Consider the following 15,916-nt stretch of genomic DNA (forward strand, 5'->3'; position numbering starts at 1 on the left):
TGCTCATGAAAAAAGGCAGCCTGGACTTGCATTCTAAAGAACTGGCTATAATGATGGGAGCAGATGCCAAGATCCTAACAGCAGCTTTATCTGGGGCCAAAACTTCACCTTCTCACATGAGTAAATCCCTCAACTTTGAAAGTATCATTGACCAGGAGGTTTCTGGTGTAAGTGTCACGTGGAGTAGTGCGACTGAGAGTGATTGGGATTTGGAGCATAGGTCTTCACCAGTGCTGGAAGAACCTGGGGAGGGGCAGGAGCATCTTGAGAATGGAAGAAATGAAAACTTGACCACAATAGAAGACCTGAGCCTTGAACAATCAGTTGAGTCCAAGAATCAGAAACCAGAATCCAAAGATGCAAGTACTAAAAGGAATAGCGTTTATGGAGTGGTTAAGCCTATTGAAAGGGAAGATGTTGAAGTAGGCTTGGACCCTTTATCTTTACTTGCTACTGACAGCACACAGCCAAGGCATCCGGAACCTGAGGAAAAGTTGGTGTCACCAGTTGCAGCACGTAATTTGGCAGATGAAATAGAGAGTTATATGAATCTGAAGAACCCCTTGGGTAGTAAGTTTCCCAGCATGGAACTGCACAAGCCAGACAGGGAAGCAGAAGGCTCTGGTACACTTGGTCACTCCCAAGAAAGGAGGTCAAGCCTGCCTTTGGATCCCGTCCTGCCATTTCCCAAGTCTTATGAATGTCAGAGAAGTCCTTCTGTCTCCAGATCCAAAACATTCACTGTACGACCAAAGCAACAAACACATCTGCAAGTTCAAAAGGAACGGTCTTCATCTTTGACAGGACTGGGTCGTTCTTCTCCACATGGCTCATTAGGATCTGTTGTAACAACTTTATCCAATCTGAAGCTGGACAATATACTGTCTGGACCAAAAATGGATGTCCTGAAATCAGGCATGAAGCAGGCTGCCAATGTAGCCAGTAAGATGTGGGGAGTTGTAACTTCAGCATATAGTTACTCAGATGATGAGGCAAGTGGTTTTCAGTATGAAAAATTTGGGTAGACAAAGCTTCTGTGTACAAAAAGTTGCTTCATGAGATGGAGTTTTTATCAAGTATTGACTTTCATTAGCTCATACAAATAGCACTTTATGTATGGTGGAAGTTTTCTCTGTCATTAAAAAACACTTTTCAGACAAAATCAAATTAAATAGTCTTGATGCTGTAAACTTAAAATTTAACTTTTTTTTTTTCCCTCAACATTCCCCCTTCCCTATTTATTTATTTTTCTATATTTAAAGAAACTGCACCAGGAAACCCTACAAAGAACAAAATTATGTCATCTTAAATGATACCAAACTACTTGTTTTATTTTAAAAAATTAAGAAAAGGTTATGAAAAATCAGACACCTAAGAAGTCAGGTTGGTAAGGAATAAAGTTGAAAGTAGAAACACCCTGAGAGCTAGTAAATTTCACTTATCAGGAATTTTAAAACTAAATGTTATGGTTCTTGTGTGAGCACACTTGATTAACAGAGTCTTTTTCAGAGTAAAACAGTTCAAGAGTATAATGACACAAATGAAAGAGGAGATGGAGGGATTAATATTGTAACTTCCTTCTCTCCATATGTGTTTTGTTTATTGTGGCTCCAAACTTAGGTTGGTTTTGTAATTTTTTATCTTATAAAGGCCCCTGCTTGATCCATTTAACCCCTTGCTATGGTTTGGCTTTAAGGATCTTTTGTCTCTCCTTTTGAGGCTATTAAGGTAGATTCTTGTTTCCTTTTTCAAATTTTTCCTCCATTTCCCAACCTTCATGAAACATGTGAAATGGAAAGATAGCTCTCTGGCTTTATTTCTACATGAAGAAAATTTAACTTATGTTACTAATAGGGTCTTTTCTATTAAATAAAAAAAAATATTTCTTACTAGTATTGTTTTTAACCTGATTTTGACTGTGACAGTGAAAACTCACTCATTAACTTTGTTTCCTAAGTTTTTTTCCTGTGACCTGGGTTTTGCTGTGTGCCATTCTATTATGCTTGCCTGTTCTGTAGAATTTTGTTTAATAGCACATCTTAATCTCTCCTCAGCATGATTTAATTTCCATCGAAGATCTTCCAATTCTCGCCTGTTTTATTTCTGCAACTTCTTGGTTTTAATATCCTAATTTTTGTACTTCATTGCATCTTGTGGCTTAGTGACTGTGTTATTGCTGCATCATTTCAACTGATGCATTTTATGCCTGTTTTCAATTCTGTAAATTTCACTTTAACTCAGACCTTTTTTTCTGATAATTCTTTAATTTTGAGTAATGTCTGCCAAATCAAAATTTTTGCATCATTTTTTCTGTTTCTCATGTAATGAAGACAATTATATTCCAGTTGCTTTGTTGTTCAGTTTGATCCTCAGCTAAGTATTTTTGTTCATGAAGCCTTTCATTTTCCCAATATCCTTCTGGTTTGTCCAGTATCTCCTCTTTTTGGGGTTGTGTAGATTTATCTTACATCTAATAATTTTTTTACATCAGGTGTTCGTCTCAATCTGCTACTTTAATTCTTTATTTATTAAGATAAAAATGGAAGTCAAATAATCAATCTGGAAGTACTCAAAAATACTATTTTTCTTCTTGCGTACTAAAGGAAGAAAACAATCGACCAGACTTTAACTTTCCTGCTGGTTTTGAAGATAATATTTTAGGAGATAATCCGTCACCCAGAACTGGTGTCCCAGGGCTAATTACAAATGAGCTTGCACAAAGCACTACTAGTCTTGGCAGCAGCGGTAGCAGTGGAGATGCAGGAAGACAGCATTACAGTGCAGGTGAGATTGGGGGGGGGTTGGTTTGTTTGGCTTTTTTTTTTAATTATTTTTTTTATTTTTTGTTTTCCCCTCATAACTTTTTTATAATATAACAGGGAAAACTAATATGTGTGAAATGATTCATAACAATGAAAGCTATGGTAATTTGAAATTATTTCAAACCCTGAAGTACAAGCAAATTTCTACTTCCATTCTGTACTTCTGTCTTGGAGTAGTAAATAGCTAATGCTTCTCTTTGTTGAATGTTTAAAAAGTTGATACAAAACACAGGGATTTAACTGTAAAAATCCTTCTGTGTATTTGATAGGAAGATTCCTAGTTAGTTGTAGCCAGGAACATGTGTTCAGTTGTGGAAAGTCATAATATCCTGAAAGTTCTTGAAATATTAATACAGAAAAGCAGAGCAGTGTCCAAGAACTTCAAAACTGCAAAATAGTTTCATAACTAACAGAGGCAGATCTTTCAGTGAGGGGAGGTGGAAATAAAAAATAAACAAACAAAACGAACCCCACAGCCCCAGGGGCCAGAAAAACCAAAGCAACACACACAAAAAATTCTTAAGTTTTACTGTGGAATAAGAGGTAATGGGTGCATACTTGATTTGAAGTTGTGAAGGTAAATAGATTAATGTATATGCCTATTGCTAAATTGTCCTTCCCTTCCTCCCCCAAGTTCTAAAACTGCATGAAGTAAAACTAATAATTTTCAGTTCAGATTTTATTCTTCATTTGAGAAAAAGATGTGTACTGAATCAGCTGTGGGTTTGGTTTACCTTTCTTTGCAATACTTTAATGATGTGAATATCATAAAGCCATGTGCATCAAGAGAAGACAAACTATTTTGTGGACTGAAGAATATGTAAAATTTGTTCACAAACGTGAACTTTAGCTGAAGAAGCAGTGGAGCCTTCTTTATGATGAGGGGTCTCTGGTATTTTTTTAATAGGAAAGTTTGACTGGGCTTGTCAGAGGAAGTAATGCTAATAGTTTTGCTTTCTAAAACTGATTCCAACCATTTTCTTCTGGTAAATATATTCCAACTCCTTTTTCTCTTCTCCTGGGCAAAGCTCATAACCCTAAAACCCCTACCAAAGAAGGATTATTTGTTTTACTGCAATGTTAGCCAGAGAAAACTTTAGCACAGTAATGGCATATTTGATATCGTGTGTCTTCCCTGATGCTGTCTTTCTGTTTGTCATTTACATATGGATGTATCATTCAAGAAATCTTTAACAACTTTTAGAAGTATATAATATTGAGCAATCTTACTGCTCTTTGCCATTCTTCATTCTTTCTTTGTACTTTTCTTTTACCAGTTTGTGATACATTGTGTTAGACCAAAATAACTTCTAAATGTTAAACACAAAAATTACATTAATCTATCTTGTAATTATAGTATCAGCAAAGTTACAGAGCTACACATATCTTTGAAGATCTTCTGGTACAATTTTCTGTCTTGGTCGAACAGAAATTATTTTCTTTAGGGACAGGTGAATTAACTCTTTCCTTGAATAGAAGACCCGACCCACACAACTCTTTCTGTGCAGGTGAAGTTTCATTGCCAAGAAGTATGAAAGTTCAAGATTCTGAGAAGTCAGAGCAAAGCTCTTCACATAATACTAGCCTATCCAGCATTTTCCAGAACTATGCAATGGAGGTAAGATTTATAAACTTATCCAGCCAATGTCCACCACACCACTATAAATGTGGTTTTTTGTGTTTGATTAGTTTGCTTGTGGGATTTTTTGTTTGTTTGGATTGGTTGTATTTTGTTTTCTTTTTTGGAGAAGCAGACATGCATTTAGTTATACAATTCAAAGCAATTCATATACGCTGGAGGCTTCATAGAAGTGAACATTGGCAAATGCTAAATTCATAGCATTTCAGGGTAATGTTTATTCCAGGTCTGAAAATATCAAACAAAATCAAATTATTAGTATTTGCATTTCATAGATAAAACTTATGTGGGCAAGATAACTCAAGTATGGTAAGTAAGCGGTGATGAACTCATGCCTTCCAGCTAGCATTCTGATACCTGTTAAACCCCTGTGGATACTAAACCTATAAAGCCAGTTATTAAAGAACACGGAAACAAGGCTGATAATATTCATTCTTTACTGTTTTAGGTATTGATGTCTAGCTGCTCTCAATGTAGAGCTTGTGGTGCTTTGGTTTATGATGAAGAAATTATGGCTGGATGGACAGCAGACGATTCAAACTTGAACACTACCTGTCCTTTCTGTAAAAGTATCTTCTTACCTTTACTTAATATTGAATTTAAAGACCTACGTGGCTCTGCAAGGTTAGTGTGTTTTATAAATACTCTTTTCTGCCTTTGCACTTGCACATGGCTGTATTTTTTTCACAAAAGGATCTTAGTTATCTCTTGCAGTATTTTTGTCTAAATGTTTGCAAGAATGTCTGCATATTTGATGGTCATGATTGTACTGAAGGAAATTGTAAGTCGTGTATGCTACTGCATTTCATTGTAAAATAGCCAAAAAGCAAAGAACCAGTTGCCTTTTTTGCTTTTCATATTTTCTTTCTAAGCATAACTGAACAGAAGGTATAAGTTTGTTTTTGTTTAGCTTTTAAAATAAAGCTAATGGATCATGAATTTTAAAAGCATATAAAGTAGTTTTTAAATCTGTCAGCAAAGAATTATTCCCAAATTAAGTTTACTAGCAGCTTTTAATTACAGATGATGCACCTTACTGTTTCTCCAGTAGTTCTCCAGTTTAAGCTTCTATACTTACTATTTTTACCTTTTTTAATTGCACTGGGAAGGCTGGAACTTACTTCAAGGTAATTTAAAATGGATTCTCACTGTAGTGGTTATTATTGTGAAACAGAGCTTCCATTAGTGTTCTCTAATGCTGAAACTGAACATCTGTAGAGTGTACTTAAAAGAACTTAGCAAAGCCTGACACATTCTTGCTGTCTTGTACCTTTAATGGTGTATGGTCTCCTAGTCAGTAATGTCACTTTACAGTAACAGCTATTTTCAGTCATGTGTCAGCTATTGATATATTGTTGCTGGTGGGGAACCATGATAAACTAAGGTCACTAATGACTTCCAGCATAGGATTTCTTCTTTTGCAGATCAAATCTCTGTGTTTGTTTACTCTGCCTACATAACTTACATTGATCAAGCTTTTTAATGTTGTGTTTCCTTATTTTTATTACCTTTTGAAAGTAAATGGAGAGATTCATAACTTTTTTAATGACTTTATGCTTACATCTTACTCTTTGTATTTCTCTCCCCTCCTATTCATGTCATAACTTAGCTTTTTCCTGAAGCAAAGTACTTCAGGAGATAGTTTACAGAGTGGTACCCTTCCATCAACCACGGATCCCCTAGAGCAGAAACTGTTGTCCAGTCCAGCTGTTGCTGACTTGATCAGTTTTTCAGATCACCCACAGTCCAGCCACACCATAGCTGAAGAAACTGGCTCTGCAGCTGAGCAGAGGTAGGTAAAACAAGGATTTAGTTCCATCAGGAATGTATCAACACTTCCAGTATTTCTCCTCTACTTTAAAGATCCACTTATGTACCAAGTATGGTAAAGTGCAAGTTACAAAGTAACTTGATGATCATCTGTTTCCTCTTACTCTTTTCACATGCCTTAAGCATACTTTTATCCATTTTAAGTAAGCTGGTTACACTAAATGAGTGAGTTTTAGAGCTACAAATCTAGAAATAAATCTTCAGGTTTATCTGCTAATGATTAATAGGTAAAATAAGTGTTGTTAGAACACACCTTTTAGAGACACATAATTATAAGCATTACTTCTCCTTTCCTTGTGTTTGGAATTTAACAAGAAGGACAGTGCATAATGGTGACAAATAAGTCCATTTGCTGAAACACCCTTTTTTGAGAGAAAAGTCTTGGTGCACTTGACACTAGTACAGAGCATACATTCTATGACAAATATTACTGATGTAAAACTGAAACTCAGAAAATAATGCCACCTTTGAAACAGTTTGAGGAAAGAAGCTTTAAGAAAGTTTCATGTTGGAAGAGGGAAGAAAGAAGCATTAAGAAGGTTTCATGTTGGAAGAGGGAAGAACTGAAATAGGGCTGCTGTGAATTGTGACTTTTTTGATGGAATTTGTTAACGTTTTGTTGTAATTGGTAGTAAATCATATGACAGTTGCTCTGCTTATGACAGAGAAAGTAAAAATAAGGGGAATGAGGAACATAATCAGAACAAGAATATAGAATCATAGAATAGTTAGGGTTGGAAAGGACCTTAAGATCATCTAGTTCCAACCCCCCTGCCATGAGCAGGGACACCACACACTAAACTATGTCGCCCAAGACTGTCCAACCTGGCCTTGAACACCGCCAGGGTTGGAGCATTCACAACTTCCTTGGGCAACATATTCCAGTGCTTCACCACCCTCACTGTGAAGAATATGATTCCTTATTAATAGGGAAACTTGGTTTAGGATACTTACTTGGCAGCCTTTGGCAGCCTTTCTCTGCTTTTTTCCTGTTGCCATAGGAATGCTGAATAGTTTCATGTTAGCATATTCTCTTCTAAAATCCAAACAGTGATGTGGCAGAAGAAGAGAGTAAAGATCCTAGAAGCATGAAGACAGCTGCCAATAATCCACCAAAAAGGGGAGTGTCCTTGACTCGGAGCCACAGTGTTGGAGGTCCACTGCAAAATATTGATCTTTCCCAGAGACCATCTCATGGAATTTCAACAGTTAGTCTTCCAAACAGTTTGCAAGAAGTTGTGGTAAGTCTAGAAGCTGCACATTCAGTTGCCAGAAGAAAACTGAATGCAATGAACTTACAATGGGTAATGTTCTATTACTATCTTTCTTGTCCATTTGGGAAATGGAAATGTCCAAGCACATTTTCATGTTCTTCTGACAAAAAAAAAAAAAAAAAAAAAAAGAAAATTTTGGTTCAGTTAATCTAAAATTGGGGGGGTTTAGTACATTGTACAAGTGGTGTTGCTTGATTGAAATATTCTCTCTAGCAGAATGAAGCTAGTCTTTGTCTTTCTAAGACTGGAGGTTTGTTTTAAAAATAACTCAACTTCTACAGCAGACTGAACACAATAGTACAAACAGCACACTGTTGCAAGAGTGAAAGTTTGTTCCTTTTCCAAGCATTTACTTACACTCTTCCTATATGTTCTACCAGGCTTACCTGTTGAGTGGATAGGAGAAGGTAGGAGGCAGTATTGAGACTTATTATTGCATATGAAATGAAGTTTTTCTCCTCTCTCCTTGTGTTTTTTATTAGCAGGAAGCTGTCTTGAACATGTGAATTCATGATTCAGTTCCACAGCTGATGTAATTATATTTCTACATTTCTGCAATCTATATTGCCACCAGCTTATATAGCTTGAAACTGCACAATCAGGAACAAGTTATAACAAATGAGCATTTTCTCTTTTTCACTTAATAGAGCTTAGGTGATTGTTGTTTAAAGTTAAGAAACACCTCAATCATCACAACTGTTGATGCTATTAAAGTTATTGTGTATTTGATTTCTTACAAATATCAAAAGAAACTGTGCAATGGGGAATTGCACAGGGCAATTAATTAATTGCACAGGCAACTCCAGGGCAAGTAATCCTGAAAAGTATTTCTGGAAGAAAAATGTTTGATTCTGTAAAAACCCACGGTTTTCTTTTGTGTGTTTTGTTCTATTTTTAGGATCCTTTAGTAAAGAGACCTAATCCTCTCCCTGTATCTGTGCCCTACTTAAGCCCTTTGGTACTGCATAAGGAGCTTGAATCACTGTTGGAAAATGAAGGAGAGCAAGTAATTCATACATCCAAATTCATCAATCAACACCCCATAATTTTCTGGAACCTAGTTTGGTATTTCCGACGGTTGGATCTACCTAGCAACTTACCTGGACTCATTTTAACATCTGAGCACTGTAATGATGGAGTGCAGGTAAGTGGCTTCCTCCTATGAGAGCTGCAGGTATTAGAAGTAAGCTACTTTTGAGAGTTTAGTTCAAAAGAAGTAGGTAAGTAATACCTCAGTAGCTTGGATCTAGTTTCCTGGTTTTATAGTGTAAGTAGAAAGGTTTGTTTTCCACGAGGAATCCTGAAGTAAGATGAGTGAAAACAGCATTCAAATTCTAATCAAGCTGTTCTCCTCTAAAAAGCCAGAGGGTAAGATTCATTAAAGAGAAGGCTGATACATGGAAGGAAACAAGATGTATCTGTTCAGAACTCACAAATAGCAATACATTGTAATCCACATAGTGTGGGTTGCATACTTCAGTATATCAACCTTTTAAGTTATTACTCAGTATTTTTTGTTCTTTTCCATTAATAGGTTTTGCTATTCAGAGTTCACTGAGTTTCAATACTGTATGTGTGGAACAAAAGAGCATAGAACAGATGCTATCTTTTGAGTATTTTGCTTTTCCCATTTGAAGGGAAACCTATATTATTTGTGTATGTAATTAGCAAATTTTACATGCGTGCAAAAAAGTAGTGTTTTCCTGTCTACTTGTATGCACTTTAATTTTAATATTTTCTCCCTCAATTTTCAAAAAAACCCAGAACCCTGGAACCAAGAACCATTTTCCAGGCAATGTAGCTGAAGATCAACACTAGTGAAATCCAAAGCATGCTGACTAAATGCAATGCATTAGCAGGGTAAACCACAAGATGGGGCTTAATATCTGTAATTGCTTGTTTAAACTGACATACTAGTGGTAAATTTTTCTTACTCACTAAGTCTTACTATATTAGCAATTCCAAAGGCACTTAATTTTATAAAATAACTACAGATCTAATGTTTTGTGTGCCATATATTTTACTGGCAATAAATGGCTCATACTTGTATGCAAACACAAATTCTTCCTGCCTGTTGGGAAGAAATACAAAGACATGCATACCAAGTCTTAATCAGGTTAGAAAATACTGCGGTGTGGCATGATAAGTAGTACAAATTAAGCAACATATTTAGCGCACAAAAACCAATTTTTGATACATACTCATACAAATTTGCTTCAGGTATCTGTAGAAAACTGAATGGTCTTCATACATTAGGCTAAACTAGAAAAGGCAGTTAAATATTGCAGTACTTGTGATTTTGCTCTAGGTGAGTGAAGTTTTCTTTAGAAGACATCAACTGTTCCTGTTTGATGGATTTAAGATGAATAAAGTAAACCTTCTTTGTAAAAGAGCAATTTCTTAAATTATGAGACTGTACTGATGTTTTAAAAACTTCTTCCCATTCCTCATGTTTTTTTAGCTTCCTTTGACATCTCTTGCTCAAGATAGCAAGCTAGTATACATCCATCTTTTGTGGGACAATATCAACCTCCACCACGAGCCAGGGGAGCCCCTGTATATATCTTGGAGAAACCTCAGTAAGTAAAACAAATGTTACAGAAAGCAGAGAGAGGAGAGGCTGTGGAAAACCCCCTTTGTTTTGTAGTGTCGAAGTGTACACAGCCCATCAAATTGGAAAGCTTTTTTAGTGTGTGAGGCATCTGCAATCCCTGAGGTACTTAACATAGTCTCAGTGTCGAATTATGAATATATCTTACTAATCTGTGTAAAAAGGTATGTTACCTGTTCTTTATATGTCATATGGTTATAAATAGGGTGGGAGGATTTGCTCTAGATATACTGCTAAATAATCTTCACCTGATTTGAATGTTTAGCTCCATTATCTAGTTATATCTATGCAGGCATGAAAAAGACAGATGTATTACAAAAAAATGATCTTGTGTTTCTATAACTGAATGGAAGGTAGCAAGTCCCATTAATACGTGTATTTGGCAGCCTACTTGGCTGTCAAAAAGAAAGCAAGCCTTTGTCTACCATAACTTGATTTGAAAGGAAGAAAACCCAGGCAGACTACTTATGAAAACTTGGGATTTCATTACTTCTGATCAGCAAAAATCCTTTGTTGACACAGACATCTCAGTCTGTGCTGTTTGATGAGAAAAATTTCTTTGATAAGAAATACGATGGTGTTTTCTTTTGTTGTACTTCTTTTCCATTGTGTAAAAATAACCTTCTTGGAGTGAACTTAGTTTTTGAAACTAAAGTAGAACAATAAATCTGAACTAACAAAGCATCACAGCCAACCTCGGATGCTCGATACTCTTCAGTCTCTTGTATTTCTCTGTCATGTTGACAGCTCTTGCACACAGGTAGTTGATACATCCAGTCACTTTTGTGGTGGAATAAAGACCATAAGCAGACAAAGCCTTTCCATTGTAAAAATTTCTGTAGATTGAGAAGTTCTGTATATTAACCTTACTTTCCAAAATACCTTCTTCTTATTAAAGTGAAAAAAAAATTACATCTTTAATGTTTAATAATCTATACGATTGCATTTTCCAGATTCTTCTGAAAAGAGACCCTCCACACTGGCAGAAGATCAGCAGGCAACAAACACTTTGTTGGAGAACATTAAACTAAGTATTCAACACAATAATGTTGTTAAACCAATCAACCTGCTTCTACAGAAAGTTAAGCCAGATGTGAAACGACAGAGGTAAAGGGGTAATCTCTTCTTATTTCTCCCCACTAAAAGTTAAACAAGATCAGACCATATACACTTCATAATGAGAATTCCGTAAAGACCTCTTGAAATACTCATTTTTATTTTGTGTCCACCAAATGCTGTGTATATTTGTTTATGCCTGTGATTACAAACAGATGCATTCTGTAGCTAGATGCATAATTCATCCAAATCAAATGAATAAATACAATTCTTTGATCAAAATGAACATTTTACAAATTAATAAGAAAAACACAGATCTTGGTGCTGCTCTAGGTCTAGAAAATTGATAAACGTAAGTGTGCATTATCCTGTTGCAGTGTCTGGAATATTCTCCAAATGACCTAGTTATAACTATTGGAATCCTACCAGCCTGGAGTACTGGCTCAGAAAAGTGTATACAGCATGATCCACAAATAAAGGGAGACATGTAAATAATGCTTCTACTGTACATTTTGCCGTCTGCACTGCAATTCAGAGAGGGCTTTGTTAAAAAGCAAGCCTCTGAATTAAATTACTGGAAATATAAGATGTATTCAAAGTTTATCATGCTAAATCATCTCTGCTTCTGTGGTTCGTAGTTACTAAAAAAAAAAAAAGTAGTAATCTGCCTACAGAAGAATATTCATGAGTTCCATGACAAAAAACATTAATAACCAATTGCTTAGTGATATCCAATTCTGAGATAGGTCGTGACATTCTGAAACAAAAAATGAAGTATGGGTCATCTGAAATAATTCTGCTCCCTGTACTTCACCCTCAGGCAGAAATGAGTTAATAAATAAGTGGTGCTTAATTTTATATTTCTCGTTTTTCTGGAGTTTTTATGGCACATTTGGCAGGGGGGTTTTTCACAGAAAACGTAACCGCTGGGATTTGGCAGTACTGTATTTTTATGAGTTAAGGAAAGATACTCAGGCATGAGGAAACCTTAAGCTAGCAGTCATACAGATCAGTCGCTTTCTTCACAAGTAAGATTAACAGAACAGTTGCAGAAATTCTATAATTAAAGATTTGCATCTTCAACATTGACTTTGTAAATTTATGGTAGTTGGTGCTTTCATTGACTTGCCCTTCAAAATACTTCCTAGGAGTTTTTACAGAGAAATTCTTTTCCTGTCTCTGGTGTCTCTTGGAAGAGAAAACATTGACATTGGTAAGTAAAAAATACTATGAAATGCATGTGTCTGCGTATAAAATATATGAATACTTTATGTGAAAACTAGTGTATATAATCGACTTTTCATCCATGAGTTTCTGAGTAGCTTCTCAATTGCTGTGTTTTAATGAAAAGTGCTGTGCTGTAACTCTTCAAGAAGGTGTTAGTTTTATGGAAAAGTAATTCAGATGGGGCATTAATTTTGGCTTTGAAACTAGTAATCAGCTGTTTTAAACAAAATTTGTTAGCTTGAAGCTTTAATTCCTTATGTCTGAAAACATGTTCCCAGTTCTGTCCATCTTTCTCTGACCTACATGTTAGACATATGTCATCTAGCCACCTGATTGCCCACCCCTTACTCATCTCCTCTACCTTGACTTCTGTTTGGTACTATGCAGGCAAAGGGACTTCCTTATGGGATGTGACAGGGGAAATACCCTAGGAACAGGCAAACTGAACTGCAATAGAAGTAATGGGTGTCCACTGTGATGTGTTGTGATGCTCCAATGTGAAAATACTTTTCAGGTTCACCGAGAGGAGAACTTGGGAAAAAAGAAAAATCAGTGGCTAGTTAAGATAATTAATATTGTTATTATATAAAAATCATCAAAACAGTCTTGGTGTAGTGGGTGCTTTACAGGATTTCTTCAATAACTTCAACTATGCTTTTCTATTTCAGAAGTCTTTGATAGTGAATACAGAATTGCACATAAAAATCTACCAAAGGAAGTTCTTGAAAAGATGCAGAAAATAGATGCTCCACCAAGCAGCAGGGTTGAGTGTTGTAGGAAGTGCTTTGGAGCACCTTTAATATAAAAATGAGGAAGACACACTCAACTTCGGTGTGACAAAAGTAGAGGTGAACAAACCAGGAGCATAGTGATATATACACTTTGAATCCCAAAAGGTGATAACCGAGCAGTTTGTCAAAGCAATTTCCTTGAGATACATCATATACTTTTGTCTTTCATCTCATGAAACAGAGTGTAAAGTATGTTAAAATGTTTTAAAACTATATTAATAGGGTGAGCTGGTTTCAGTGATTCATCTGCTTTTTTTTGCTGTATATATTTTCTTGTTGTTCCTCAGATCCTTCTCCCACAACATGAAGTTGTTCAAAAAGGTGATGATAGAACAGCATATAGTTACTGACTTAAGAGCCACCGATATTTATGTATTTTAATGAAATACTTTTCCTGCCACAGAATACTTAGATTCTTCACTACTACTTCAAGATTGCCTTTTTACCTAAAGTAAAGGCAATTTTTCTTGGTGTGCAGTATGTATGAATGTAAATACTTGAGTCCTTGCATTGGAAATGGCAATGCACTTGCTTTTGTCAGATCACAGTACCTAAAATTGCTACCCTTTTCCTGACCCTCGTCCCAGTCTCAGTATTCTAAATTATCTTTGGCTGACCTTTTCATAATTTATGTCTGCAGCTGTAAAAACCACTCAGTTTTTCTGTGTTCTCTATCTGACAAAGTAAAGATCCAATGAACATACTGCTGCTTTCTCCAAGAGAATGATGGGCTTCTACACGAAGCAGCTCAGAAATGGATGGTTTTCTAAAGAATTTTTTAGGAAGCTTTAATATGGCATTAGAATATATACAGGGTTTGTTAAACAGATGCTGTCTGAAAAGAAATTATGCTCTATACTGTATGCATGTGTGCTTAAAAGGTATCTTTTCCTTGAATTCCTTATCACCCTTTTCCATGGTTTCGCACTAGCCTGTGGGTTAATTATTTTGCACTGATAGTCCAAATTCAATATTTCAAGTAAAATGTATTTGTAAATGTGGTCTTTGAGGTGTGTATTAGCACAAATGAAGTGCTTGAGTGTATGATCGGAAAAGATGAATCCATCTTTTGGAGTGCTTCTAGTAGATAAGACACTTCCTCACCTCACATTCTAACTAACTCCAGCAGTCATAGTCTTGGCAAGAGCCTGGATGCTGATCAACAATTCGAATGTTTCTAATGTTTCTATTACTTGAGGAATAGGATAAGATTGATTCCTTTTTTTTTTTTTTTTTTTTTTGTTTTAAATTTAGTGGTATGTCTTTTCTGGTGAAATTATTCCTAGAGTTGGGGGAAAAAAGTAAGATTTGTAGCATTTTAAAGGAGCATAGCTAAAACTATAACCACATCTCAGTATGAATGTATTTACTTCGTACTACTCTCTTTCTTAAAATTATGAGGGACGAAGATCTGTCTGCAACAGCTTTTACATGAAACAAGAAAGCTAACTCTTGTTTTTTCATGAGGCTGCAGCAAAGGATTTGCACTGTTCATGACAAAATATATTTGTGTCATAGACCAATTTCCTTGTATTTTGTCTAGAAGTGCTGATCCAAAGTTAGTATGGGGATATTGTCTGGACAGATTCTCTCCTAATGAAAATACTGTGCTTTCTCAAGAATTAAAAGCAAGAAAGCTCATAGTGACTTTGTTTTTAGTTTGGGGTGTGGGTTTTTTTTTCATCCTGTATTCGTTGGGTTTATGCATGGTTGCTTGCAGATGTCTGATCTACATCACAATGGAAGTGTAGAGCTTGATTCTTCATATTTTCCTTTCTTCTCCAGTTACATAATTGACATGCACAGTTCCATCCTTTCAAGGTAAAAGTCTGTGTGAAGCATTCATCCAAACAACTTTATACTTACACAAATCAAACCAGCAAATTTTCCTGTGTTGTTCTATACTGATCTTAAACATACAGCTATACAAAGACAGTTTTTAAGTGTTAAATGGACAGATCATATGATTATGTGATGCAATTTGCAAAGAATCAAATTTTAGTTATCCTTAACTTCTCCTGGCTCATTAAATTACAAAGAAAATCTGTGCAGTGAGTGCTGTTTTAGGTAATTGGTGACATCTAAATTGTTTTAAACCATTGTAAATAACATTTTTATAAACTGGATCCTTTAAGAGATCACTTTTATTTCAAAACAACCTTTCCATCTATTGCTGAAAATACAGATTAATCAGGCAATAGTTTTGTAGAAACAGCAAAGCAGGTTGTGTCCTAAATGTTAGACTTTCCCCAAATATAAACACTAAACAAAACAAAAACCAAAACCCAAACCAGCAATTTCCCCCTCCCTGCCCCAAGATAACAACAAAATAAAAACCCCCAAACTAAAGCCTGAAGGGAACACAACAACTGCAGGATTGAACTTGCTTTGATTTGTTCCTTCATACTGGCATTTCTGTACACTACAAATTAACTTCTATTCCTTGCATATGTACCTAGATTTCAGAGTGGTAGAAGTCCTGCATGTAACTACTTGAAATCTTCAATCTGCGTACTGAAATTAATTCTTTAATATAGAATGACAAAAGTGCTTACTCTTTATAATGTGGATTTTTTAATGCCTAGTTTTAATAGCTAACTAATCAGCTGGTTCTTGAATAAAATCTGTAGTTCAAATGAAAAGTAATATCTCTGAAAGCAGTTTGT

At 35.6% G+C, this 15,916-nt stretch overlaps 1 protein-coding gene across 1 annotated transcript in view; it reads left to right on the forward strand.

The window, feature by feature from the left end:
- DENND4C (DENN/MADD domain containing 4C) overlaps window positions 1-13,404 on the forward strand; it is a 42,105-nt gene extending 28,701 nt beyond the window's left edge. The window contains exons 21-31 of the mRNA XM_010019157.1: window positions 1-992; window positions 2,604-2,784; window positions 4,331-4,440; window positions 4,910-5,085; window positions 6,071-6,253; window positions 7,343-7,532; window positions 8,464-8,709; window positions 10,027-10,144; window positions 11,130-11,283; window positions 12,381-12,445; window positions 13,128-13,404. The exon at window positions 1-992 is cut by the window's left edge and continues 180 nt beyond it. Coding sequence (XP_010017459.1) covers window positions 1-992; window positions 2,604-2,784; window positions 4,331-4,440; window positions 4,910-5,085; window positions 6,071-6,253; window positions 7,343-7,532; window positions 8,464-8,709; window positions 10,027-10,144; window positions 11,130-11,283; window positions 12,381-12,445; window positions 13,128-13,264 — 2,552 coding nt within the window. The 3' untranslated portion in view covers window positions 13,265-13,404. The remainder of the gene's footprint in view (window positions 993-2,603; window positions 2,785-4,330; window positions 4,441-4,909; window positions 5,086-6,070; window positions 6,254-7,342; window positions 7,533-8,463; window positions 8,710-10,026; window positions 10,145-11,129; window positions 11,284-12,380; window positions 12,446-13,127) is intronic.
- The last annotated feature ends 2,512 nt before the right edge of the window (window positions 13,405-15,916 follow it).

The sequence above is a fragment of the Nestor notabilis genome, unplaced genomic scaffold, assembly GCF_000696875.1.
Source record: "Nestor notabilis isolate BGI_N333 unplaced genomic scaffold, ASM69687v1 scaffold6690, whole genome shotgun sequence".
Lineage (NCBI taxonomy): Eukaryota > Metazoa > Chordata > Aves > Psittaciformes > Psittacidae > Nestor > Nestor notabilis.